This window comes from Stenella coeruleoalba, assembly GCF_951394435.1.
Source record: "Stenella coeruleoalba genome assembly, chromosome: 17".
In the NCBI taxonomy this organism is placed as follows: domain Eukaryota; kingdom Metazoa; phylum Chordata; class Mammalia; order Artiodactyla; family Delphinidae; genus Stenella; species Stenella coeruleoalba.
This window is the reverse complement of record NC_137163.1, coordinates 77,703,053-77,729,598: the sequence shown is the minus strand read 5'-3', so window position 1 is coordinate 77,729,598 and position 26,546 is coordinate 77,703,053. Positions and strand designations below refer to the sequence as shown.

The 26,546-nt window shown below is 45.8% G+C and overlaps 1 protein-coding gene across 3 annotated transcripts in view; it reads right to left on the bottom strand.

Moving 5' to 3' along the window:
* Positions 1–26,546, bottom strand: part of OPRK1 (opioid receptor kappa 1) — a 65,534-nt gene that overhangs the window by 32,042 nt on the left and 6,946 nt on the right. For 2 of the 3 annotated variants that reach the window (XR_013824559.1, XM_079901673.1), the window contains exon 1: positions 186–586. The exons of the other annotated variant lie outside the window; for it this stretch is intronic. Coding sequence is in view for 1 of the 2 variants with exons in the window: in XM_079901673.1 (XP_079757799.1) it covers positions 186–442 (257 nt within the window). In the remaining variant the exon portion in view is untranslated. Of the gene's footprint in view, positions 1–185; positions 587–26,546 lie in introns of those variants that run through there. 3 annotated transcript variants of the gene reach the window in all.

The window sequence follows — 26,546 nt, the reverse complement described above, 5'->3', positions numbered from 1 at the left end:
CTCGAAATCCCGCACCAAAAACTCTCCCAGGAAATCTCACTTCGAGGAGGCCACGCTCTGAGGCTTTGAGGAGCCCGACAGAACGGGATCCCCATTACCGGGCGGGCGCCCTCCGCGCGTCCTGGTGGCCGGCCCGACCTTCCCTCCCTGCTGCGGCCACTGCGGCGCCCGGACCCCGAGCTCACCGGACGATCACGAACATGACCAGCGAGTTGCCCACCAGGCCCACGACGAACACCACGGAATAGACCGCCGTGATGATGACCGGGATGACCGGCGAGATGTGCTCGGGCTCCGGCGGCGCGTCCTCGGAGCCTGCGCTGCCGTTGCGGTCCGGCTCGGCCCAGCCCGGGAACCGGCCGCTGCCGTTGGGGGGCAGGCAGGTGCTTGGGGCGCAGGTGGAGCCCGGCTCGCCGCGGAAGATCTGGACAGGGGGCTCCATGTCGGGCGGCTGCAGCTGCGGGGCGAGGACAGGCGACACCTGCGGGCTGCGGGGGCGAGAGAACCGGCTGGACCCCGGAGGCAAACTTTGGCTGCGCCCGAGTCAGCGCGCGAGGCCAGCGGCGCCGAGGGCCCAGGGCCCGCTGATGCCCACCCCGGGGGACTGGCCTCTGGCTGCCGCCCGCGCCTGCAGACGCGCCGCGGAGGCCAGGAGGGGCGGAGAGCGCGCCCGCCTTTCCCCCGGTTCCCGAAATCCGCCACCCTTGGAACCGTCCCCGGACCGCGGCCCGGAGCCCCCAGGGACACGAGATCCCTGGAGCACAGTCCTCGCTCCCAAGCACGGCGCCTCGAAAGCCCAAAGCTCACCTCTGAGCCAAAGACGCGCGGGGCGACGCAGTGATGCCGGTCCGCGCGGGTCCTCGCGTCCCCGGGTCCGCTCGGCCCTCGGGTCGCCGCGCTCCCGCAGCCCCGCGCTCCGGCCGCGGACGCCTCCCCCCGAGCGCGTCCCCGCCGCTCAGCGCGCGGCTCCCACGAGCGGAGGCGGCTGAGCCCCCGGGACGCAGCGAGGACGCGCGGGCGCCAGGGACCCCGCCCCGCCCCTGCCGGCCCGCCCGCCTGGGCCTGCGGCGCCCCCGGCCCCGCGCGCAGCCTCGGTCCGACGGCCCCCGCCGCCTGACAGTGAGCAGGTGGGCGTCGGGAAGGGTGCGCCGGTCCAGGACGAGTCAGCAGCTGGGGTACTCGCCGTGTGTCTAGAGCTGCTGCAGGCCCAGCTCTCAGGACACGTCTGCCTTCAGGTGAGGGGGAAATCGTAATTCTATTTGAGTGGCCCGTCCAAATACAGTAGCGAAATGATGCAATTGGAACGAGACCAAATCACAACATTCAAATGACTGAATATACATACACAGAATATTCTGTCCCTTCCAGCCTCCTCTGTCGGAGACGATGCACAGAACGCGCCTTAAGGCAGCACCTGCGTTTCGCGGTGCTACCTGCGGAAAAGCAAGACCCCCGCCTTACTCAGGCCTCGGTGTAGGTGCAGGTAGGTGACCGTGTCTCTTTCTCCCACGTTAATCTCTGCAGCCCTCATGGTCCCTAACTACGGCACCTTTTCTCTAAAACCTCCGAGGGCCTGAGCCCCGCAGAGAAATTCGATCATCCTTCCTTCCGGTGACTCTGCCAGTGCCAGGATCAGGTTCTGCTGGTAAAAGAAACCCTCAGCACAGCGACCAAAAGGCTGGAGGAGGGAAACAGGACTCAGCCACTGAGATGAGGGCCTCAAGGAGACCGGAGAGGTTCCCCTTTCCCAGTTGGGTACTGGCGGCAAGATGCCTGAGTTTCCTGGGAGGACTCCTGTCTAAGACTGGCTGACATTGAGACAAACACGGGCCCTCGCTTGCTTCCCACAGATCACGTCGGTGCCCACACCTGGGCACCATCATGGCCCATACAGTCATTCCATCCGCTGGCTGACAGCAGAAGGGAACCCCTACCTCTTCCAAGACACTGTGACCCCCAAAGAGGGACGTGCCCACCAGGGTCTTACCCCAGCCTGGAAATGTGCGGCTCTTCTGGGAAGCGTGATGTGAGTCCAGCAGCATCCCTTCAACCCTGGTGCCCTAGGAGTCTTGAAATTAAGTTTTGATAAATCTTATATTTAAGTCTGACTGCAGATTTTCATTAGAAGATGACATCTGCTTTCACAAAACATCGGAATGCTGTGACCTCCGTGGGTCTGAGGGTCCCTGTCTGTCAGGAAAATGGCAGACACATCTCGAATCTTCTCCAGATGTCTGGGGGCTCACATCCTGACGGTGGGATCCCAGGCTGCCACCAGAGCAGCCCAGCAAGACGTTTGTTTGAAGTTCACAAGAACTGAGCAGTACCCATGTCAGAAAGTCGAAATAATACATTAAAGGAAAATAACTGAGAAGCGCGTGATTATCCATCTATCATCCTGTTACCTATCTGTCTATTTATCTGTGAATTCAGCACTGAGATACAACTGCCTCTGTGCTACACACTTTGAAAGGATGTTGACAATATCTATCCTCCTCTTGCACTTGTTTATCACATAGAGGTTTTGTTTGTTTTGGTTTTGGTTTTTGTGCACACACATAGGTGGCTTGCACAGCTGGTAACGTTAGAGCTGGGTTCAAACACAGGTATTTCTGTCTCTTGCCATATGTTGATTGAACAGAATGATTTCATGTAAAGGAGCCTCTCTTCCCCAAAAGACAAAACAATATAGACGGGGATATTTAGCAAGAACAAAAAAGAAGAAAGGGAAGAGTATTACTTGAAAAAATTTAAGGAAAGTTTTGTTTTGTTTTGTTTTTTTGCGGTACGCAGGCCTCTCACTGTTGTGGCCTCTCCCGTTGCGGAGCACAGGCTCCGGACGCGCAGGCTCAGCGGCCATGGCTCACGGGCCCAGCCACTCCGCGGCATGTGGGATCTTCCCGGACCAGGGCACGAACCCGTGTCCCCTGCATCGGCAGGCAGACTCTCAACCACTGAGCCACCAGGGAAGCCCTAAGGAAAGTTTTAAAGTGAAAAACTTTAAAGAAGTGTCCAAAAGTTGGTACAAGTCCAATAATTCCAATTCTTGATCGCCCCTTCCCATATATATATACACACTATATACAGTGTGTGTGTTAGGAGGGATTTTGCTGGAAAAATACCTCTCTAATGGAAACAGAATCCTGGAAAAATACCTCTCTAATGGAAACAGAATGCAGGACTCAGACCCTTCTGTCTTTGGTGAAGGAAGCCTATGAGCTATTGCAGGTGTACACACTGCACGTGTCTTTTAGACTGCAAAATGATGTTCTAATTTTGATCGTCGGTAAGAAACCTCTACTAGTTGGGACAGTCTTTGAAGGCAAAAAATTACTAATTATGATAAAAGTAGTTTTGTTTCATCTGAGTACTCCTATTTTTTTTACCAAATTAATGGCCAAAATAAAGTGAAGCCGAAATGGGCAGAGCGTTAAGAAGCCTTTAGACAGCTCTGGTTGCCAGGAGAATCTGGCCTGTGTCTCTGGACACAGAGAGGAAAGCTACCTACTCCGTGGAGTCAGGTTGACATGAAATGTTATCATGCTCTTGGAGTAAAGCTTATAAAATAGGAAGGAAAAAGAAGCTGTTGGCACTCCGCACCCTGTTATATGCTGATGTGAAACAGGTTATTGAACTTACTAGCACTTTATCCCCACCTGCCATTCTGCTCGATGCAAACGCTATGTTTATAACTGCAAGTAAAGCTCTTGTAAAGCTGAGCGTGTGTTCAGTGATTTTTATTGACTGGTGCTACGAGCATCTTGGGTGATGGGTGCTCTGGCATTTCTGTCACATAGACTAGAGAACCCACCAGCAAACTGTGTCCGTTTGCTTTCTCATGTCTCCAACGGTAGACAGAAACCTGCAATGGGTGTATCTGAAGGGAGCAGTTTCATTTGCGTAGACCCTGGGTGCAGCCAGTGCAGCCTCCAGAAAGCCAGAATGCAGCGCCCTCCAGGTCACTTCACTCCTCAGACGTTGCCCAATGCCCCCAAGCGGAAGATGATGAAGAGGCAGGATTCTGAGGGTCCAAAAATAAACAGGGCAAAGGCAGTCCCTTCCCAAAGAGGATGTGCAATCTGGTGTGAGAGACAGATCGAATTTTTTTTACCTTTATGAGTAATTAATAACAAACACAGCTAACCCTGGTAAGTGTTCTAGAGGAAGTGTTTAATAAAACAGACAAGCCGACAGCCAAGGCAGCAAGTTTGTGCGAGATGAAAAATGGCGTCCCTTCCTCGAGACACTTTACTAATTAATGTCTGTCAGCAAATTGCCACGTTAAGGATTCAAGTCCCCTTCTGTCTTTGGCGTGAAGGAAGCCTGTGAGCTATTGCAGGTGTACACGCGGCACATGTCTGTAGGGGCCGTGAAGACCGGGCGTCAGGGACCCTGACTCAGTACGAAGTGGCGTCGAAGCTGACATTGGAAGACTGTGCGGCAGTTCCCCAGGTGAAGGGGAAGAAAGGGACCGTCCTCAGCAGAAGCCACACCTGTGGCGGCCGTGATGGGCAGGAGAGGACACATACGTGGGCCTGCGGCCGGGGTGGGGGGGGTCAGGGAACCTGAGTCTGGGGACCGGGGAGGTGTGACACCAGATAAAGGGGCAGCCGAGGCCCAGATCACACTGGGCTCTCACAAACACTTGGATTTCAGCCTGAGAGCAACAGACACTGGAGGATATCAGGCGGGGGCGGGTGGCATACTCAGATCTGGGATTTTTGAAACATCACTCATCTTTAATGAGTAGAATGCACTGGAGAGACAAGAGCAGATGTGGGGAGCTTCGCACTGAATCAGCATCACGCACTGTTATAACCAAAGGGCATCTTGATGCGCCCCATACCTGCGTGTTATGCAAGTGACGACTTTCCCATGGTCACAGAGCAGGGATTTAAACCTGAAACTTCCTGCACTGAAATTCTTGATCAAAATGAATCCATGGATTTGTAAATTCAGTGCCACTCCCACGTCAGGCCCTAGGTTACGGAGTGAAAGCATGGCAACACAAAGCAACACGTGGCATAAAAGACTGATTAGTCCAAAGGACTAATTGGACAGAATTAGTGCAAAGGCGTCAGGATTACCTCCGGTCATAGAGGAAAAGTGGGCGTCCAGGTAGGGACCGGCGTCTGAACAAGACTTACCAGGAAGGCACAGAAACACCTATGCCGAGGTGTGAAAGCTGGGCCGTGGTGGTCGTGTGTCTGCAGTGTTACCAGGGCGATGGTGCTGAGGTGAGAACCACGGGAGGTTGGAGGGAGACGGACGCAAAGAGGCCGCCGGTGCCCAGACGGCGGGGCTGGGCTAGGGCTTGAGTGGCCTTCAGGATGGAGGTGGTGGGGGTGGGACCGCGGGGGCCGTGCTGGCGGAGAGAGCAGTGCTAGAGCTGTCGTCATGGTCTAGGTGAGGGATGATCCAACGCTAAAGCAAGGCGATTGCTGAGACAGCAGCGAGGAGATGATCGTTTTGAGAACCGTTTAGGAAATTAGATTGGCAAGGCTCGTGGTTTGAATAAACATGGAAGTTAGGGAGGAGGATGAGCCTAGACGGACTTTAGGCTTGTGCTTGGGTGACCAAGGGCAGGACGGTCCCATTAACTGAAACAGGAAACACAGGAGCAACCACAGCAACTTGGGGAGAACGTCACGAGCTCAGGTTCTGCGAGGCTGTGTTTGGGGCGCGGGTGAGACCTGAGTGTGTGTATGTGGTGTAGGGCCCTCTACCGCTGGGAGCGTCTGTGTTGGAGAGATAAGGGGCAGGTAGAGCCGGGGCAGGAATAAGGGCACCAAGGTGAGCACGGGAGAACACCACGCTAATGAGAAAACGCTACAGAAACCACACCATTTAACAGGGCGTCAGCAAAGGGGACTGATGACAGGCATAGAGGAAGGAGGAGAATCGGACTCAGAGAAATCAAGAGAACAGAGAATTCAGGAAGGAGAGGTAATCAATGGTGTCCACATGACACGGAACGTGAAGTAGGACATCTGACAAGGAGAATGTCACTGGGGTCCGGGCATTATATAGGATTAAGATCGTGATTTATAGTTGAACATCAGAACTGAAATGAACAGATAATACAGCATCACAAAAGTTGCTACTGAGTTCTCTGTTGAAGGACGTCTCACCTGGGAGACAGGGTTATGTCAGGTGGCGGGTGGCAAGGCGATTCCTCACATTCTATTTTATTTCACTTCATTTCATTTCATTTTTTGGCGGTGCCAGGCGGCATGCGGGATCTTAGTTCCCCCACCAGGGATCCAACTCGTGCCCCCTGCATTGCAAGTCCAAAGTCTTAACCACTGCAGCCCAGGGAAGTCCCTTTGTATAGCCCTGCAGGGAACAGAGAGGCCCACCCATCTGGGCCGGCTGCTGGGTGGGGGACGTGCGCGCTCTGAAGGTGGAGGTCCATCTGTACTAGACAAGGTCCCAGGCTGTCAGCTCCTGTGATGTTTGAAGGTAAAGGACTCAGCCCAGGGGCACAAGGACACCAGCTTTCCGGTTCTCCCTCCCCATGTGGATACTCTGTTCCCCCTGCACATCACTCTCCACCTGCTCTGAGAAGGGAGCGTTCCAGCTGGGTCCAGGTCTGGAAGGCACCTGGGAGAGATCGGAGGGCAGGTGGAGAGTGAGGTCCTATGTGACCTGGTGCGCTCCAGCCTGGGCACCGCGGTCGGCCTACGACCCCCGCCGAAGGGGCAGCTCCCGCCTAGGCCCTCTCTGTGCGGCCGTCCTCTCAGAACGACAGGGCTCGCTCCTCCCTCTGCCCTTCAGGTCAAGGGGTGGCAGAACCCCTCTCTCCTGCGTCCCTCACTGCGGTACTGAGCTCATCCTTTGCTGGTTCACTCAGCTCTCCCCACACCTTATCGACAGACTTTTACTAAAATCTCTCAGTTCCGGAGTTCAAGGTGCTGGTCTCTCTGGTCTCAAGACCCCCATGCCTGATTCACGCAGGGTCTCTGCTAGGTGAGCTCAGCCATCCGCAAGGCGGTTCTGGGCAGGACCTGCTCATCTGTCCCCTGGGGCACATTTAACCCGCATCCACAGAGAAGGAAGGCGATGGTGACTTCCTCTAAGCTCGTTTTGGAAGATGACGCGTTTGGGTTTGATCCTTTGTGTTCCCAGAGCCTGGACTGAACCTGAAAAGTTGCTGTCTTGCCCGGCCTTGGTGTCCGAGGGAAGAGCTTGCCGGGGAGTGTCCTGGTGAAACATTAGTGCCTAGAATAGTATCCACACGCACAGGCACCCCGTGTGGATAGAGCAGTATCCACACGCACAGGCACCCCGAGCAGAGGGCCTGCTCCCTTTCAATCATCACCCTTAGGAGGTTTCCAGTGAGGTTAAAACAAACAGCTCCACACACCGGAGGTCATGACTTGATCGGATAGTGTCCAAGGAGTGTCCTCACTGGCTGTGGGGAGAGACGGCCAGTCCAGGGGGTCACACACACCACACACATTGTGTCAGCCCGTGAGAGAGGAGACTCAAAACTTTCCCTGCGGTTCCTAGTGGTATCGTAGCTCACATAATTGCATTTGTCTAAAGTCTTTTGCAGAAACGTTATGAAAATGTCAAGGGATTCTTTTATTTATTTTTTCTTTCTTTCTGTTTGGTTTGTTTTCTGTCAAACCAGTGGGGTCTCAGACATTCAATGCCTTACATCTTCATCGCTACTAAGACGGAGACTCTGGGAATTTCCGTCTCTCCCCCAGTCTTTGTATCCTCCTCGTGTGGCTTAGAAAAGGCACAGTAAGAAGGGGATCCCCTGGAGATCCTTTCCATAGACATTTTCTAAACCCATCCCTCCGTCTCTGAGACACTGCACCCCGAGTGGGCCTGGAGGAGAGGAACGTGCTTCTCTCCACGCCTGTCTTTGTTCCTTGAAAACACTGGCTTGGGGTGTAGCAGAAGGACTGCAGATCCTCAGCTTCTGAGAACTACATCGGAAAAGCCATTTTAAAAACATGAGGACGTGTGACGTATTGCTCAGAGTTCACAGGATTTCACTTTGTGTATAAAAACATGAGTTTCAACGGAGAACGAAAAGGCCAGGAGCTTTTAATCCTCAGGAATAACCATGACCACTGATGCACAACTCAGCACGCAAGGACATTTAGGGCAGGTTTCCAAAGGCACTGTCCATTGAGGGACTGATGGACTCCTGGTTTGGGGGATAACTGGTTTCCCAGGGACTGAGGGACTCCTGGTCCCTGAATGGCTTTCTGCCTTGTCCTCAAATGGCCCAGAAGAGGCCGTGCAGAACCCCCGAGTGTGGCCAGGGCCTCTCACAGACACAAACCCCTGTCACCCCCTCACTCGCTCACTCGACCTCACCAAAGGCACCCTTCTGTGTGCAAGGAGTGAAAAGCATTTGACTTAATAAATCATCATAATGACATTACTGCTGATATCCCCCATATAGTATCCAGCACCTACAGCACATACATTGGCTGAATGAATTAAGAATACGGCACATTTCACAGTAAAGAAGCAAATGGCGGGTGGGCGGGCTTGGGACCAGAAAAGATGCTGACAGAATGTCAGCATGTGTTTGAAAGGTAGCATTAACTTGAGACAGTAGTTACATTTGATTTATCGACTTTAAAAGCATTTTCTTTCCCTTTTTTCTCACATGCTTCTTAAAGCAAAATTATGAGCAAAGGGACAGCACTCAAGGGATAACAGATCTAGAGAAAACGAGCTGCTGGATTCCTCTGAATACTACGTAGCGCCACGCACTTTCAAGATCAATACAGTCACTGAGCTTAACAACACTTAGCAGTTCATGACTCCAAAGAGTTCAGACTCAGAACAAGCTTTGTATTTGGAGGCTGTCCTTGCCAAAAATGTTTCTTGTTTTGCAATAAATGTCATGATTATTCAATTAGCACTCAGAGTCTAGAAACAAACATCCCCTGAGTGGAGAAGCCACAATACATCCTGAATCTAGTACCACCGTCTCTGACTGACTGCTTTGTTTTATAAGACTTCCTTCAACTTCCAGCGTTTTTAACGCATGTACTATTAAAATTGAAAGCTTTTAGACTGCACCCAAAGGGTGAGGTTTTAAAAGAACATCAAAGCCTCGTTCTATCAACTGCCCAAAAAATTACAGAATGTTTGAATCATCTACCCTTAGAAATAGATCATTTCAATACAGGAATATTTCAGGAGACACAGAGGTGAATCCCCTTTGATTTTATTCCTAACCCCTACCCCCCAGCCCCCAGTTTAACAGAATATGAAAACCAGGACAGTTGAACAGCAGAGGGAGTAGGTAAAGAGACAAAAGTAAATAAAATTTCAACCGACACACAAATATTTTCAGTAAAACAGCAAAGTTTGAAGCCAGCTTTATTTCAAAGGTACAGTTTTTTTTCTGATTTCAAAATCTATGCAGCATATTAAAAGATCGCTTTGTGCTGATGGCAGTAACAATATAAAAATGTGTACGAGCCTTTGATTTTGCCAAAGTACTTCCTACGATAACATCTCATTTGGTCACGTTAACTTCCTTGCGCTTTATGCAGAATAACCCTATCTCTACTTTATAATTAAAAACAGGCTTTGAGGGTTAAGTTGCATAACCATGATCATTTAATAAGTGGAGGAGCTAGGAATAGAACTGTTCCTTTGAATCCTACCCAGTGATCTTCTCACCTTCCCAGTTTGCACAAAAGCTGTAGCGTGAATGAAAGCAGAGGTGAGTCACACAAGTAAAATTAAAATGTGAGAAGAAGGTCAAGTGTTCGCTTTGACGCTGAAGCGTGAGCCGTGGCTTCATTGTCTACTGTGCAAGAGGTGGTTAATCTATTTTATGAAACAGAGACTAACGCAGTGGCAATTATTTTGAAAAATTACGTCAATGTTAGTATGTTAAACTCCCCTGTAAAGGTGGTATGTTCACACAACTAAAGCAAGAAGGGAAGACTGATCAATTCTACAGTCAAGTCAAAGAAAGATATTAAATAAGTGAATACTGAAAATATGCTAATTCTGGGGAAAAGAATTGATATGAACAGGATTATATAGCACATGTGAAAGTAATATAGTACAATTTATCAAGTTTAGTTGGGAAACATTAAGAAAACATCATTTATAGTTCAAAATGGACAGTGATTTCTTTTAATTGGTTTAAAAAGATTGTTACTTTTGCTCATACATTCACATGGGCCAAAAATCAGAACTACTTACAAAGGTATTGTAAGTAGCCTTATCTCTGTTTTCCACATCCAACCCTCATCTCATATAAGAAAACTATTTTTTTAGTTTCCTTTGTATTTGGGGGGTGTTTCGTTTTTTGTTTTTTTTATTTATTTTGTTTTTGGCTGCGTTGGGTGTTCGTTGCTGCGCACGGGCTTTCTCTAGTTGCAGCGAGAGGGAGCTACCCTTCATTGCGGTGCGTGGGCTTCTCTTTGTGGTGGCTTCTCTTGCTGCAGAGCACGGGCTCTAGGTGCACGGGCTTCAGCACTTGTGGCATGTGGGCTTCAGTAGTTGCGGCATGCAGGCTCAGTAGTTGTGGCTCGCGGGCTCTAGGGCACAGGCTCAGTAGTTGTGGCTCACGGGCTTAGTTGCTCCGCGGCATGTGGGATCTTCCTGGACCAGGGCTCGAACCCGGGTCCCCTGCATTGGCAGGTGGATGCTTAACCACTGCACCACCAGGGAAGTCCCTGGGGGGTGTTTCTTTATGCAAATACAATTAAATTGCTTTCTCTACATTTTTACACAAAAATATTCATTGTTCTGCATTATGCGTTCTTCATGTAACAATGTATACTGGAGACAGTTCTATATCGATACATAGTTTTCTCATTCTTTTTAAAATAATTAAACTTGTTCAGAGCATTTCATTTTGTGGAAATATCAGAGTTTATGTAACCAGTCCTTCTCATATAGAAATTTGGATTGTTTTCGTCTCCTGCTACACAAACAATGCCGCAATTGTGCTTACATGTCCTTGGGCGTGTGTGCAGGTACATCTGTAGGGTAAGTTCCCAGAGGTGGGACAATTTGATCAGAGAGTAGGTGGAATGGTGTACTGAGATCAGCTGTTAGAATTTGGGTAATCTTTTGACCAGCTGTTAGAAACAGATCCTACTAAAAGTTAAATTACATAAACTTACAATTAAATAAATTATATTATAAATAAAGCTAATAAATACTTAAAAGTGAATCCGTGCCACTTACTGTACTATGTTTCACTATAACCTCTGCTTTGGAGGCTGTGACTGTTGCATCGGTATGGGGGAACCACGGAACGGGTTAGTAGCTGAAATCAGTACTGATGGGGTACCTACACCTCCACAACCGGCAAATGCCTCAAACCAGGCTTTTGTTCTGCTTCTTCCGGAGAGCCAGTTGTGAAACATTTACTTGCATACCATTCATTGATGACTTTAAGTATTTATAATCCATAACAGTGCTGTAGACTTTATTTTGATAAGCTGAAATTAAATATTTTTAACTGATATGGGATTCTCACTTTCCAAGAATTCACTTCTTTTATTGAATCTCTTTACCTTTTATGGCAATGTAGTTATTTGCATAAGTTCAATAAGAATTTGGCCTTATTTTTACCAGGATATAATTGGAAAAATTAGTGTCTTTTCACATGTCAGTTTTGGTAAACTGTACTTTCCTATAATTTCTCATTTTGCTCCTTATGATTTCTTTTTTTTTTTTTTGCGGTACGTGGGCCTCTCACTGCTGTGGCCTCTCCCGTTGCGGAGCACAGGCTCTGGACGTGCAGGCTCAGCGGCCATGGCTCACGGGCCCAGCCGCTCCGCGACATGTGGGATCTTCCCAGACCGGGGCACGAACCCGTGTCCCCTGCATCGGCAGGCGGACTCTCAACCACTGCGCCACCAGGGAAGCCCCGCTCCTTATGATTTCTTATCTTTTATATTTGAAATTTCTCCCCTCTTCAAAAATAGGTTAGCAAGTGTTTTACCTACTTTAATATTTATCGTTATTGTTTCACAATATGAACTTGAATTCACTATTGTTTTTTATTTTTTAATTCCATAATTTTGGCTTTTAACTTTACTAATTCCTTTTGTTTTGTTTCAGTTAACCTGTTTTTCTTCTTACTTTTCCATTTGGTGGATAATTTATTTCTTTCCTTTTTTAAATAGGTAAGAGTATTTAGGGCTATAAATTTTCCTCTGAGCGCCCTTTTCTTTTTATTCAAAATGATCTTAAATAAAATGTTTTCATTATTGTGCTTTCAGGAGATTCTCTAATTTTGATTCATATTTTCCCTTTGATAGAAGAGTTGTTTAAATGAGATTGATTTTTCTTAAATGTTCCTATGAAAAAATCTTTTTTGTTTTCTGATTTTTAAAATTAATTTCTATTCCTGTGACATTGAGATCAAAATCTTGCCTGCAGGAGTGACCAAAAGGATAACAAAGAAGGCTAGTGAACTTCTCTCCTACGGATGCACCAATTCTATCAATACAACTACATACAGAGAAATTCCCTTTGAAAGAAATCCAGAAACGAAGTGACTCCACACATCAGGTGAAAGAGAAAATACCCATGTTGAAACAGACAGGAAACACTGAGACACACTCACCGCGGTCCCCACTCTCAGCACAGCTCCTTAGAATTGGGAGGAGACTCCTAATTCCAGCTTCTCCCTGAGGACTGAAGCATTTAGAAGACACAGCTAGCACCCCAGCCACCAAGACTCCCTCCTGAGGGACGGGCCCCCAAAACACCTAGCGCTAAAAGCCAACAGGCTTGCCTCCTTGAGACCCACAGGACCGCAGCAAACAAAGAAGCGTTTCCTAACAGTCACACGAGCACTCACTGAGAATGTCCCTCCAGGGCTCAGGGTGGAAGGAACAGGCAAAATGCCCATCTGCTCATCCTTCGCACGAAGGGGTCTAACTACAAGCATCTCCAGGATGCTGCCTGATCATCCAGCCTCCAACGTTAGCATGCATCTAAGGGCTGCCTGCAACCCTCCCTGGAGACTGAGGAAGCCTGCAGACACCTTCCCCATCCTCCCCTCTGGTCTGTTCCAACAATAAAGCCACGGCGCCAGTATCTCTTGGAACAAGCTCATACGTACATCTGACGGCCCAGCTTTTGCGGCTGCTGACCAAGGATAAACACCTACATCATCTGGCTCTAACAGCCAGTGGGGTTTGCGTTCATGAATCCCACAGGTCTATAGCAAATAAAGAAGCGGTTTTTAAACAGACGCAGAAGCACTCTGCCATGGCGGGACATCTGGGCGCAGCACACAGGGAGCAAAAACGTTCATCTCCCAGGTTCTCCCCGGACAGGGTTCAACTAAATACTTTCCCAGCTGCTGCCTGAAGGTCCAGCTTCTAACCAGCCTACATCTAGGTGCTGACTGTGGTCCATCCCTTTGGGACACGGATAGATCGTGGCACTACCTCGGACACTGGGAGCCACTAAGCACAAAGAAGACGGGCTGGATTGTCACAGTGGTTTGAGAGCAGCTAGGAGCTGGGGTGAGCAGGTTTATCTGCTAAATGAGACAACTCTGTAAAGACTGGGAGAGGCAGTTGTCTTCTTTAACGCACAGAAACCAACAAAGAAAGTCAAGGAAAATGAAGAAACAGAGTAATATATCCTAAAACAAAAGAACAAGATAAATCTCCAGAGACATCTTAATGACCAACCCTTTGCAAACGCTTCCAAAAATACAAGAAGAAAGAAATCCAAACCATTCCATGAGGCCAGTATTAACTAATATCGAAGTAGTTAAAGCTATCACAGGAAAATAAAACTACAAACCAATATCTCTTATGAATGTAGATATAATTTGTAACATAAAACCGCCTCTTACCATAAGCCCAAATTTTATAATTATAGGCCCACAGCCCCCCATATCAAGCCCTTGGGCTCTCATGTACTTTAGAATTTAAAATTTTTCAAAAGATTATCTGGGGACTTCCCTGGTGGTCCAGTGGGTAAGGCTCCGCGCTCCCGATGCAGGGGCCCCGGTTCGATCCCTGTTTGGGGAACTAGATCCCGCATGCCGCAACTAAGTGTCCATATGTCGCAACTGAGAAGTCCGCATGGCGCAACTAAAGGATCCCGTGTGCCGCAGTTAAGACCCAGCACAGCCTAAATAAATAAATATATTTTTTAAATTATCTGGTATGTACACCATGTTTTACATAACTTCTTCACTAGGTCTGAGGCAGCCCTCTTGTAATCAAACATTAATATCTCTGAAGTGAAACAGAGTGGGATAAACACCACAAGACGTCTCACTTCACTTCAGACCAGATTTTTGCCTCCTTATGAACTTGCTGCTAATTTCTGGGGAAAAAAATTGATTTTCAGAGCTTCTTGCATTTTAGAATCACAATTAAGTGATCCTACACTTGTAATCTAAATGACTAGGGCACTTCCAGAGAATAACTCTAATTCCAGAGAATTAGAGAATAACTAATTTGTCACATGACAACTGTAACCAAAGAAATGAAAAAAAGATGCAGTCCTTCAAGTCTAATAAGAAATCATACTTAATTCCCTTATCTTCTCACCATCCTCATCTACCCTCACAGAAACCAGAATCAAGCAGGGTTTCATACTTTAGAGATGCCATTTAGCTACACAGTATCATGACTCTAATATATTTAAAATACAATTAACGTTAGGATTAAGTCCACTTTTCTTTCTCTCTCTGAGCACTTTATCACTAGTGTTGCCTGTGACCAGCCTTATGTGAGGCCCAGAAGTAAGAGAGGATGTGACCAGAAAAGGGATTTGGAGACACACACAACTCCAGTTGTACTGTGAATTGATAGACAAATAAATATATTGTAAGCGTTAAATTTCATTGATATATATGCTAGAAAACAGATTTTCTAAAGCTCCCCCCATAGGACAGAATTTGGAGAAAATTATTTCAAATCAGAATTCAGGGATTTCTTCCATGAAAGTAGCACCATTTAGCTCTGAAGCAAAAGATTACATTTTAGTTTGTTTAAACCATTCGGTGGGTGCACAGGTAATAACCCAAGTCAACAGTTGGTTGGTTGTACATTTTTATAGAAATTATAAACAATACTATATCAAATTTTGATCTGATGATTAGTTTCTCTGGGGAAGAAAAGTATTACATCGCTCGTTCCAGCGTTCAAGTTCAGGAATGGTACGGCAGGTAAGAGAGTGTTTCTCTCACAAGTGATTCAGTGGGACTCTCACTCTCTGGCCTTTGAGAAGCCTGTTGTACAAAAGTTCCAAAGGAGTCTCGTCAGAGACAAGGCACCAGTCCTGCTAGGAAACACATTCGGCTCATGTTTTGAGAGTCAAGTCAATTGACTGACGCTAACTTTAGGCACATTTGCTTGTGATCCTGGCTTTTGGCAGAGACACTAATATAAATTAAGTTATGGAATAACTTTAGTTTCTCTTTTAAATATGCAAAATTTCTCGAGTTACGCTTGTTTGATGAGAAGATAGAATGTCCTGTACAGAATTAATTCCATATATACAGCTCTTAGAATGAAGCAGAAGTATGAAATGGATTCCCAATATGCAATATAAAAGTGTAATAGATATACAGTTTATAGGGTGATACTGAAATTTCCTCTCTCTCTTCATTTCTCTGTCTAGAATTGCTGACTAATCAACTTTTTAAATTATCAAACACATACAAGCATCTAACCACAGACCGTACTTTTTTGGATCTATGAGGCCAAAGTGAGTTGCTATAACCTTAAAGTCATTGATCTAAGAAAGAAAAAAAAGGAAGTAAGGAGGAAAGAAAGAGGGAAGGAGGAAGGAAGAAAGAGAATACATAGATGCGTATAAGGGTTATGCTTATACCAACAAAATTGCTGTTTCTCCAAAAATATTAGAATACTGTTCCTTTTATAATTTCACTCAGAAACTTTGTACATGTAAAAATCATGGAGTTTTAAAAATTTAAATGCCCTTTTGGTATTTGGAAATAAATCACTTTTAGGCTTGTACAGGCATACCCTGAAGATATTGCAGGTTTTGTTCCAGACCACAAGAAAGCGAGTATCACAGTACAGCAAGTCACACACATTTTTTTCATTTCCTAGTGCATATAAAGTTATGTAGTCTGTTAAGTGTGCAACAGCATTATATCAACGAAACAATGTGTGTATATATATATTAATTAAAAGATACTTTATTGCTAACAAATGCTAACCATCATCAGAACCTTCAGTGAGTTGTAATCTTTGTGCTGGTGGAGGGTCTGAAATATTGTGATAATTACCAAAATGTGACACAGAGACAGGAAGAGGGAAGTGCTGTCGGGAAAATGGTCCTGATAGACTTGCTTGATGCAAGGTTGCCACAAACCTTCGGTTTGTAAAACAAAACAAAACAACACAATATCTGCAAAACAACACAATTATTTGCAAAGTGCGATAAAACGAGGTATGCCTGTGTAGTGAATCAAGTTAATCAGACTGTTGTTTTGGATGGTTCTTGAAACGTGTTATGAGGACGTTTATAAAAGCCGAGTCCCAAAATGCTTTTAGCAATGGCAACACTTGGAAATACATGTTTGGATCAGTCAGAGTCCGGTCAAAAACCAGACACCACTCTAGGTATTTCAAACAGGAATATTTAATCCAGGAAACTTATTACATTGAGGACAGAAGAGCTGAAGAGAGAAACAGGATACAGACAGAAAGGGGGCCAGAGAACAGAGGGATCTGTACCAGCTCCAGGAGTGGAAGACTCTGGGGAAATGGTTTGGGAACATACATATATATGGCAAGAGATAAAACCACAGGAAGGGCTGCCCTGAAGGAGTTCAGACCCCAGAGGGAAGGACTGCTCAAAGGAGCTGGGGCGACAGGGAGGTGTAGGCACTGCCAGAGACGCCGCTCAAAACAGGGAGCTGGGGGGAAGGGAGGTCTTGTCCTCTTCACCCCTCTCGAACCCAGACTTGTCCAGGACGCCCTGTTGGTTGAACTGCCTGGGAACTAGGAAGCGGTGAAGCATGGAAAGGCATTCCCTGCCACTTGGAGGACAGAGTGTAGAATGCGGCGGAGAACAAACCAGCACAGGTTTGCCACCTCTTTGGGTAGAACTCTGAAAACATGACTTATTTCCATGCTTCTGCATGTCTGTTCATTTGTTCCCCAGATAACTGAGCACAAACACCTGACAGCCTCATTCTTTCAAGGAACAGGAAGAAGGAAGTAGCTGGAGTGATTTCAGCGAATGAGGGAGGTGAAGGATGAATGATGAGGCTGCAGAGAAAGCAGGGGGCTGAGGAGCCAGGGACTCAGAGGTCTTGTGAAGGAATCTTATCTGAAGTAGAATGAGAAACCCAAACACAGTTTAAACCAAGGAGTGGCAGGATCTTATTTTTTCCTAAAGATATTACTCATACTGCTGTATTTGCAAAATATTAAGGGTGTGGGGGGGCAAGAGGGAATGCAGGAAAGCCAGGTGAGAATACATTTATGTCATCAAGGCAGAGATAATAGTGGTATGGAGTCTGGGCTAGTGTTGGAAATATAAATACATGAATTTTAACATGATTTAGAAGTTAACAAAAAATGTTGGTGGAGTGACTGTGGAGAATGAAGGAAAGGAAGGAATCAAGGGTTGCCTCCAGATCTTTGTTTCCAGTAACCGGGAAGTTGGGGGTCCCATTTACTAAGAAGAGGAGGGTGGGATCTTTTAAAGCTTCAGAGCTGAAACATCATGATGCTTTGGCCATGTTAACTTGTAGGTTACTCCTCAGCTTCCAAATGAAAGTATTTTATTCAGTTGGAAATAGAGTCCTGTTAACAGAGGAGGGAGCTAGAACCTGAGAGGTAAGTCTAGGAGTCGTTGATGTTTAAATAGTCATGTAAAGCTGCAAGACTAAACGAAAAAGAAAATGTAGAGATTGTGTCACTCTGACAGGAGCATGACCTGCTTAAGGGAAGATTCAGCATAAAAACGTTCTGGTGGAGGGATTCATGGAGCGCGTCTTGGGACAGGTACTCCCACACCCGAGTTCCTCTCCGTGGGCACGCTGGGGAGCAGTAACTGACGGGCACGTTGAGCTTCTGTCACATGAAAAACTACACTCAAAACTTGCTGCTTAGACACTCCCGCCTATCCTATTTTCAGATCTTTCTGTCTTTCTCGAGATTTTCATTAGATTTGGAAATGTTTCATCCATTATTTCTTCAAATTCACTTCTCCTGCATCTCCCCTCCCGCTCCTTCTAGAACTCCAATGACACACAGGTTACATCTTTTGACCATATCCCACTATATCTCTTGCACACTCTGTCCTGTTTTGTTTTTTTTCCCTTTGGATATATTCAATACATCTGTCCTCTTTTTTACTAGCACTCTCCTCTGCTCTGTTCAGTGTGATGTTATGAAACCATTCACTATGTTCTTATTTAAGATATTTTCTAAGTTCTGTAATGCTCATTTGATTCTTTTAATAGATTCTAATTCTTTGTTGAAATATTCCTTTTTAATCCATTTTTGTCCAGCCTTTTCTCTACTTTCTTTAACATGGAAATGACAGTCATATTAGGGCCTCATCTATTATTTCAAAGATCTGAATCATCTTTGGTGTTCTACTAACCAAACTGTCTTTTGATTATTGATCACATTTTCCTGTTTATTTAAATACCTGGTCATCGAATGCTGGGTGGTGTGGGTGATACCTTCTGAAGCTGTGGATCGTGTGATCCTCTCCTAAAGAGTGTTGGCCTTTGTTCCGACAGGCAGACAAATTGCTGGCAGATCACCTGTCAGGCTAAGGCAGTTCAGATGTGCTTTTGTGTTTCTTCCTAAGGCACAGCCCTTACTCCTACTGTGTGATCCTTTCTCCTAAGGTGTGATCTTTCTAGGGTTTCAACTGAAGGTATGGGATATCTCCCCATCAATCTCCTCACTCTAAGCTTGAACTTGAGCGTCTCCCTGGATACGTACGCTCTGAAGGTATGGGATCTCTCCCCATCAATCTCCGCACTCTAAGCTTGAACTTGAGCGTCTCCCTGGATACGTCCGCTCTCCAGAGTCTCCACTTAGCGCTCAGCCTCCTAGCACCTGCTTTCTGCTCTAGGCTCACAGAGCTACGAGCCACCCAAGGACCCGACATGAGTTTCCACTCACATTCTGAGGACCCTTCTCCGTCGCCCACCCTCTCTGTCAATCTGGCCCCCAAATCTCAGTCCCCTTAGTACCTTGGACTCTCCTCTGTCTCTTCTACCCAGCAAGACCTCTGCACTCATATTCCCTGAGCAATGGCCTGGAAGCACGTCCCCAGGGTGAAGCCTGGGTGAATCTGGGGCTCACCTTGTGTGCCCCTATGTTTCCAGCATTGCAAGTCTGCACCGGTTGCTTTCCAGTGCCCGTAAACCGCTGTTTTTTAAAATATATTTTCCAGATTTTATAGTTGTTTGTGACAGGATGGTAAGTCTGATTTCACCTTCTTTCTTATGGCTAACAACCTAGTTATAGTTTTATAATTTATTTCCAACTTAATTTACTTTGATTTCATAATTCGGTCTCTCTGATATCAAACCTTTGAGATTTGCTGAAAGTTTTTTTAAGATTTAGTACATAGTCAATTTTTGTAAGTAGCCATGTGCGCTAGAAAATACGTGCTCTTAACAAGTGAATATGGGATTCTACATGTACCAATATGAAGCTCGCTAATTGTGCTGTTCTTATCTTCAATATCATTACAAAGTTTTTGTTTGCTTAATCTATCAATTACTGAGTCACGTTAAATTTGTCATTTTCTCTTCGAGCTTCTGTTCATCTTCACTTTATGTCTTTTGAGGTAATACTGCACATTTATACAAGTTTATTTTTTTAATATTAATTAATTAATTAGGCTGTGCCGGGTGTTAGTTGTGGCATGCAGGATCTTTTGTTGTGGCATGCGGGCTCTTAGTTGCAGCATGCATGTGGGATCTAGTTCCCCAACCAGGGATCGAACCCAGGCCCCTGAATAGGGAGTGCGGAGTCTTACCCACTGGACCACCAGGAAAGTCACTATACAAGTTCAGAATCGTTTTCTTACCCCATGTATTTGATCCCTTAATTATTCTCACTTAGTGACTCTTTGCATCCCCAACAACACTTTCTGACTGAAAGCCCACTCTGTCTTCTAATAATTTAGCAAAATGCCATCTTTCTTTTTTTAATCCCTTTACTTGACACATTTTTGTGAGCTTTCATTTTAGGTGTATGCCTTGTACGGACATATTAAGAGGTGGATTTTGGTTTTCGATCCAAATGACATTCCGTGTCTTCTCACTGTTTACCATTTATATTTTGTGATTACTGACATGTTTGAATTTCTTTCTTTCTTTTTCTTTCTATATTTCCAGCGTTGTCTGTACTTCTCCTTCCTTTCTTCTTTTAGATCGACTTGGAGTTTAAAATTTCATTCCTCAGCCTCTACCCTTTCGCCAATTATACACTGTTTTCTCACTTACTGAGTAGTTATCCTCAGTGTTAACATGCTGCGTAAGTCAGGGTGCTCTCAGGAAGTTAACTGCTCAAATGAGAACATCTTAGTGAGGGATTTTTCCCGAGGTGTAGTCAGGGTTAAGCAGAGGACCAGTGAGGGGTCATCAGCACATGTAGGCTTTAAAGGGCAAGGTAGGGAGAGTGGTTTCCAAGCCCAGAAAGAACACATGTGGCTCTGGGAGCTTTGAAAGAGCGCTGTCCCATCAATGCTGTCTTTGGAAAAGGGAAGCAGCCCACCTGTGGCGACCCAGCCTGGGGGGAGCCAGGGAACAAGTACCTCTATTCACTCTTCTTCCCCTTCTGTGCCTCTCACAAGCGAGCCAACAGAAATCTAAAGGGCAAGGAGAGGGGTGGGATAGGGAGGGTGGGAGGGAGGGAGACACAAGAGGGAAGAGATATGGGAGCATATGTATATGTATAACTGATTCACTTTGTTATAAAGCAGAAACTAACACACCATTGTAAAGCAATTATACTCCAATAAAGATGTAAAAATAAATAAATAAAGGGCAAGGAGAGCGCGTGGAGCAGTGCACAGGGGTCACACCCAGAGTCGGGTGATGGAGAGAGAGCTCAGGGAAAGATGTCTAGCACACAAACATGTTTTCATTCCAAAGTAAATCCACATCTTTACTCTCTCAGATAAGACAGGGACCCTGGAGCACATTCAATACAACCATTGTAACTTATGCAGTAGGTCTGCATTCTAGGTGTATTTTAATCCCCCCAAATAAACATTGTTTCTTTCTTATCTGTTGTTGGTTCTAAAGGTATCTTTTTGCACCCAGACCTTCTCTTGTGAGCCACTGTCTTTTTTCCTCAAGTTCCTTCCGAAGTTCTTTCACTGAGAGCATGATGGTTATGAGTAGCCTCAGTTTTTGTTTGTCTGACAATGTCTTCATTTTGTACTTATTTGGAATGAGAGACTGACTACATCATTTTCGAGTGACCATTCTTTTCCCCGAGCGCTTGTGGATGTTACCACACTTGTTTCTGGGTTCCGTCATCTTTGAATCACATCAGCTATTGGTCCAAGTATCACTGCTTTGTAGAAATCTGTCTTTGCTCTTCATCTGCTTTTAATATCTTTGTCTTTGCTCTTTCAGCTCTTTAACTACAATTATCTAAGGCTTTTTTTTTTTTTTGGAAAAAAGTATCCTGCTGAGAATATTGTGTTCCTCTTGACTATGAGTCTGTATGTCTTCCGACAGTTTTTTAACTTCTCAGCCATTCTTTCCTTAAATATTCCGTCTTCACGTTCTGTATTCTTTCCTTCTCAAATGTTGAGTGTCTATTAGACCATCATTCTCTAGGTCTCTTAACTTCTCTGACATATTTTCCATTTCCTCTTCTCTTAGTGCTGTATTGTAGGTACTTTAAGCCATTTTTCTGGTTTACTAATTTCCTCTAAGATGTGTCTAATCTGCTGTTTGAATGATCCACTGAGTATTTAATTCCAAAGATTATGTTTTTCGTTTTTCAAGCTTCTATTCTATCATATTTCAAATCTGCCTTTTCTTATTTGATAATATCTTGTTTCTCGTTAATATTTTAATTTCATCCTTCATTTCATTAAGATTTTAAGTACTGCTTTTTTTTTAAGTTCTCTATCTGGCTATTCCAATGTCTGTGTCCTCGGAGTCTCACTCAGCCATTGTCTCCACTGCAGGTGTTTTGTAATTTTGACTGTGTGGCCACGCCCAGCAGAACCTTACTGAGGGTAATTCTGAAGGAGGCTGAATTGGGAGTATTTCACTATGTCACTTTTTTTTCCACAAGAACCCAGGATACTCTTATTGTGAGGGTATTTTCATTTAATCCTTAGCATGTAATTGGACTACAAAGGTAACATAATTTAAATTCTAAACCTATATAAGGACTTGTTCAGGGTTACAAATTCTCCAGAGAAAGAAGTATCTTTCCATCTAGAGCCGTGGGCTGGACGGGCAAGTTGTTCTGTCCGTTAGTTTGCCAGACGGCAGGTTTCTTCAGACCCAAGGGCAGCCCTCTGCCTCCGCCCTGAGGACTGATATCCCTTCTGGAAGACAGCGGTTCTGCTGGGAAGCGGGGCTGAGTGAGTGCGCAGGGGCTGAGCCGTCCTGCTGCTCTGGCTTCGTATCCCAACCCGCCACCCCGTCAGGGTCCCTTGGCCCTTCTCCTCTCTGTTCGGTGACCCGGGCTCTCTCCCGGTGACACCCCCCACCCCTCTGGCTACACTCTCCTCTCCTACCCAGTCCCACCCACATCAGTGCTCCAGAGATGAAAGTCTCTTTCTGTCTTTCACAGGAAAAACGCCTCTTTTTGAGCAAAGCTTGTATCTACTTTCTGCAAAACGAGAATTGTTTCTATAGCTTTGTTTAGAGAGGGAAGACCAGCTGACGCTCAGTTTACATCTTGCAACTAAAAGAATATTGGACATAACCGATAAATTATGTTTAGTGCACTCTGCTTTAAACGTCTAGGAAATAATGTATGCATTTAGTCACGATTAGGAGGAAAATATGCGGGGAAATGTAGTACGGAAGGAAATAAAAGTCTTGGGTGGAAAACGTACTGAACCGCAGTCGTGAAACCTGGGTTCTACTCTTTGCCCAGTCACTCATCAACAGTGTGCCATTGTCAAGGTGATGTAGTCTGCGTTGGCATCAGTTCACCCAACTGAAAATACGGAGAATTTCATTAGATGTTCTCGAGTATGACATTCCTTTCTAAAATCCTGTGAAGTTTAGTTACTTGGAAAACTTACGTATGTGCGCTAGATACTTCCCCGAGGATGCTGGATAAATGAGGAAACACGCACTACCAAACTCTTCATTATAAAGACCAATATAAAAGCTTGAATACCTCTTACTAAATCTCTTTTGACCTAAAGGAGATAAAGGGTAAAGTTCTTAGACTCTGTTCAACATTGTTTCAAAGATGTTCATCATGCTTTGCCCAAATACGACACATTATTCTTGGTGGCAATATATGTGGGAAAACACAACTGGACATAAAGCCAATAACTATTGAATTCCCAGTTATGAGTTTGCCAATCAAGCAAGAAAGAATGAAGGTCTTCTGTCAGGCAGTTATTAAGAAAGGAAAAGGCAAAGCTACTATGATTTACTTCTTATCTGATACCATCCCAGCCCACTGTCTTGCTCTCGCCCCTGCTCTGGCAAGGGGTGTAGCCTGAGAGACATTAAGCACGTGGCCCTTGCTTTCGGCTCTAATGCATTAGCTGCGGTTACATGGGGGCCCTGCAGGAGTCTGCTCAGCTATTCCAGCACAAGCACAGATCTACAAGAGTGAGGGAGTGAACGTCCCTGGAGCAACCCCATTGTCCACCGGGCAGTGGAGCCAATGCATAAATGCTCCATTTTCCGTGTCGGAGATGCACGCTCTTGTGCATTCTGCAAAGTTCTCCAGGCGGCTCTCAACAAGAGCCCCGGGTGCCCAGAGCAGCGACCAGCTTGGTGTGAACTAGTGCTTCGGCTGGCTGCCTCCCCCTCTCCATCTGACCCTTCCCAGTCCTCCCAACCCCATCTCTGTCCTCGTGGATCACTTTCGTGCAAGCTGCAGTGGATGACGGGGCACTCTGCCCCGCCCACCCGAGAGAAGGCAGGCCCTCAGGTTCCAGGGCTGCAGCTACTGTTCGTTGCTGACTCTGATAATTGCTTGAGACTGAGGCGCCGCATTACTCGAGGATATACTGCTTTCTTGGGGCCAGTTAATACTCAATGACTGGCCAGGCCTGGAGCACGAAGGCTTCTCCCCTTGCCCCAGTTCGGGACCACTCCGCAAGGCCATCTCAGGCTCAGAGCTCACTGAGGGACTGACTGTTTCCTCTGCTGCAAATGCACCACAGTTCAACCCCTCTGTTTGTCCAAAGCCATTTCTTCCACTCCCTTACACGGTGACACGGAGACCAACCTACTGTTAAACCTGCTCACCTCAAATCTGCATCCAAACTCTGCATGCACGTTTCCAAAGATGCAGCTCTCGGCCCAGCCTTTGTCTGGGGAGGTAACCAAGCTAAGACAATTGCCTTGAGCTCTCATTCTCTTTCTCTCTCTCCCTCTCCCACTCCATGGGTGTGTGTGGGTGGGTCTGTGTGTGTGTGTGTGTGTTGGTGGGGAGTTGATGATCGCTTACTTTCAGCAGTATTTTCTTAAGGTTTTAATTACAGTCCCTTTGCCTTAAGAATCAATCGTAACAAAAGAGAGAATATTTTTTAAGAAGGAAATCAGGACTAATAACTAAAGCATCCCAATTAGTTATTGGGTAGATGAAGGGCAGTGGCAAGGACACACGTCTCAGTGTGTGGGTTTTTTTCTTTCTTATTAGTAAATTATATTTATCATTATTTTGGGACGTTACAATGAACAAAGTAAATTTATATTTTTTCTTCAATTTTTCTAAGCAGTGGCGATCTATAATTAATTTGCACCTCTTTATGCTGTATAAGCTTCTTTCTCTCTGGATATGCCTAGAAATTCTTGGCACTTTTGCATTTTAGCTGCTCTCAGCTCTGTTGTCCCATTGCCAATCGACTATCCTTTGTAACTGCAGTTTTAAATTAGCAGGTAATATACCGCCTTTTCAGGATAACCAGTAAATTGATAGGGATGTTAAACTCAAGTCTAGAGCTGATTCCTGCAGGGCCATTCAGCTTTGGCACTTAATGCCACCTGTATATGCAGGAAATTAAGTACCGTCCTTTCCTTGACTATGAACGTTTCCTTTTAGTGGTGGTATAAATCAAGTGATTGCAGAGAAAAAATAAATTACAAAGAAAAGAAAAATGGGATGAAATGTGTAGCCTTTCTCAACAGGGCGTGATGCAGTGAAGGATTAAGCAATAATGCAATGATTTTTATTCAAACGGGCAATCCATCTGCAACTCTCAGGTTTCTGAGACATTGCTTTTTTCTTTAATGGAAATAAACTTAAACTGTATAATTTATTACTTCCAATAGTCATTTCATTTTGTTTTCACTAATCTGGTTGGTGTCAAAGAAAAATAAGAAAACGCTTTGGCTTTCATTTTCCTTAGGCCTTTTCCATTTCATGTGAATCATCCACATCACATTGCAGAGTGATGAATACAAGTCATTAAACGATGCTTCTGGACTGAAGCAACAGCGTTAACTACTTGGGTTTTTGGAGAACACGAACATGCATGGAGCTTGTCGACAAGCAAACACCCTGTTTGTCACTGTACTGCTCTAATGTGCAGAGAAGATCACTTTTGTTAAGTGAGAATACAAGGGAACAAGGTCAGGTCTAGTTAAAATTCCAGAACGAATTGTGAATTCCTTTCCCTATATGTTCCTCTCCTCATGGTCATGGCTGCACAGCCACATACCCAGGGCAGGTGGCCCAGGGCATCCTAAAGCTCTGCATACTCTAATTATTCCACCCCTTCCCTTACTCTCTTCCTCAAGTCATCGATATTGCTTTCCAAGCACTCAGCCGAGACTCATCTCAAGTCAGATGGATACGCAAGTCTATAGGACACAATTTGATGGGCACCTGCTTTCAAACCCTGACTTGTCATAATCAAGAGCCTCTTATGGTTAAGACTCCATTCCTGTTAGTTGCATAGGGGTTTCGGACTTGAAGGATCCCTAGTAAAATCCATAGACCTCTGAGAGGGTAACAGCAGCTAACATCATTACCAGCACTTTAAGGGTGATCCTAGCTGAGTAAGGCTATCAATGGGAGAATTGGAGAGACACCTGGGCTGAGAAGAGACTGGCCCTGCAGCCAGTCCCTGGGATACCTCAAACCCCTAACGTGTGCAGGAGTGCATGGCACATGGCAGGAACTCTGGACAGCGAGCGGAATTGTAGGCCGACGACGTGAAGGGGAAGGTGCCAGAGTCAGGCTTGACCAGCTTCACAGTGTGCTGTGAGGCGTTGTTCGATGACCCACGAGTCAGTCTCATAACAAATGTCACTTAACGTATGATATTAATAAAAAATTTTCAGAAATACTCCTCTAAAACACACCACAGACACACGCACACATGCATCGCACGTTCCACGGCTTCATGCACATGCATCTATTATAGCCTTTCTCACA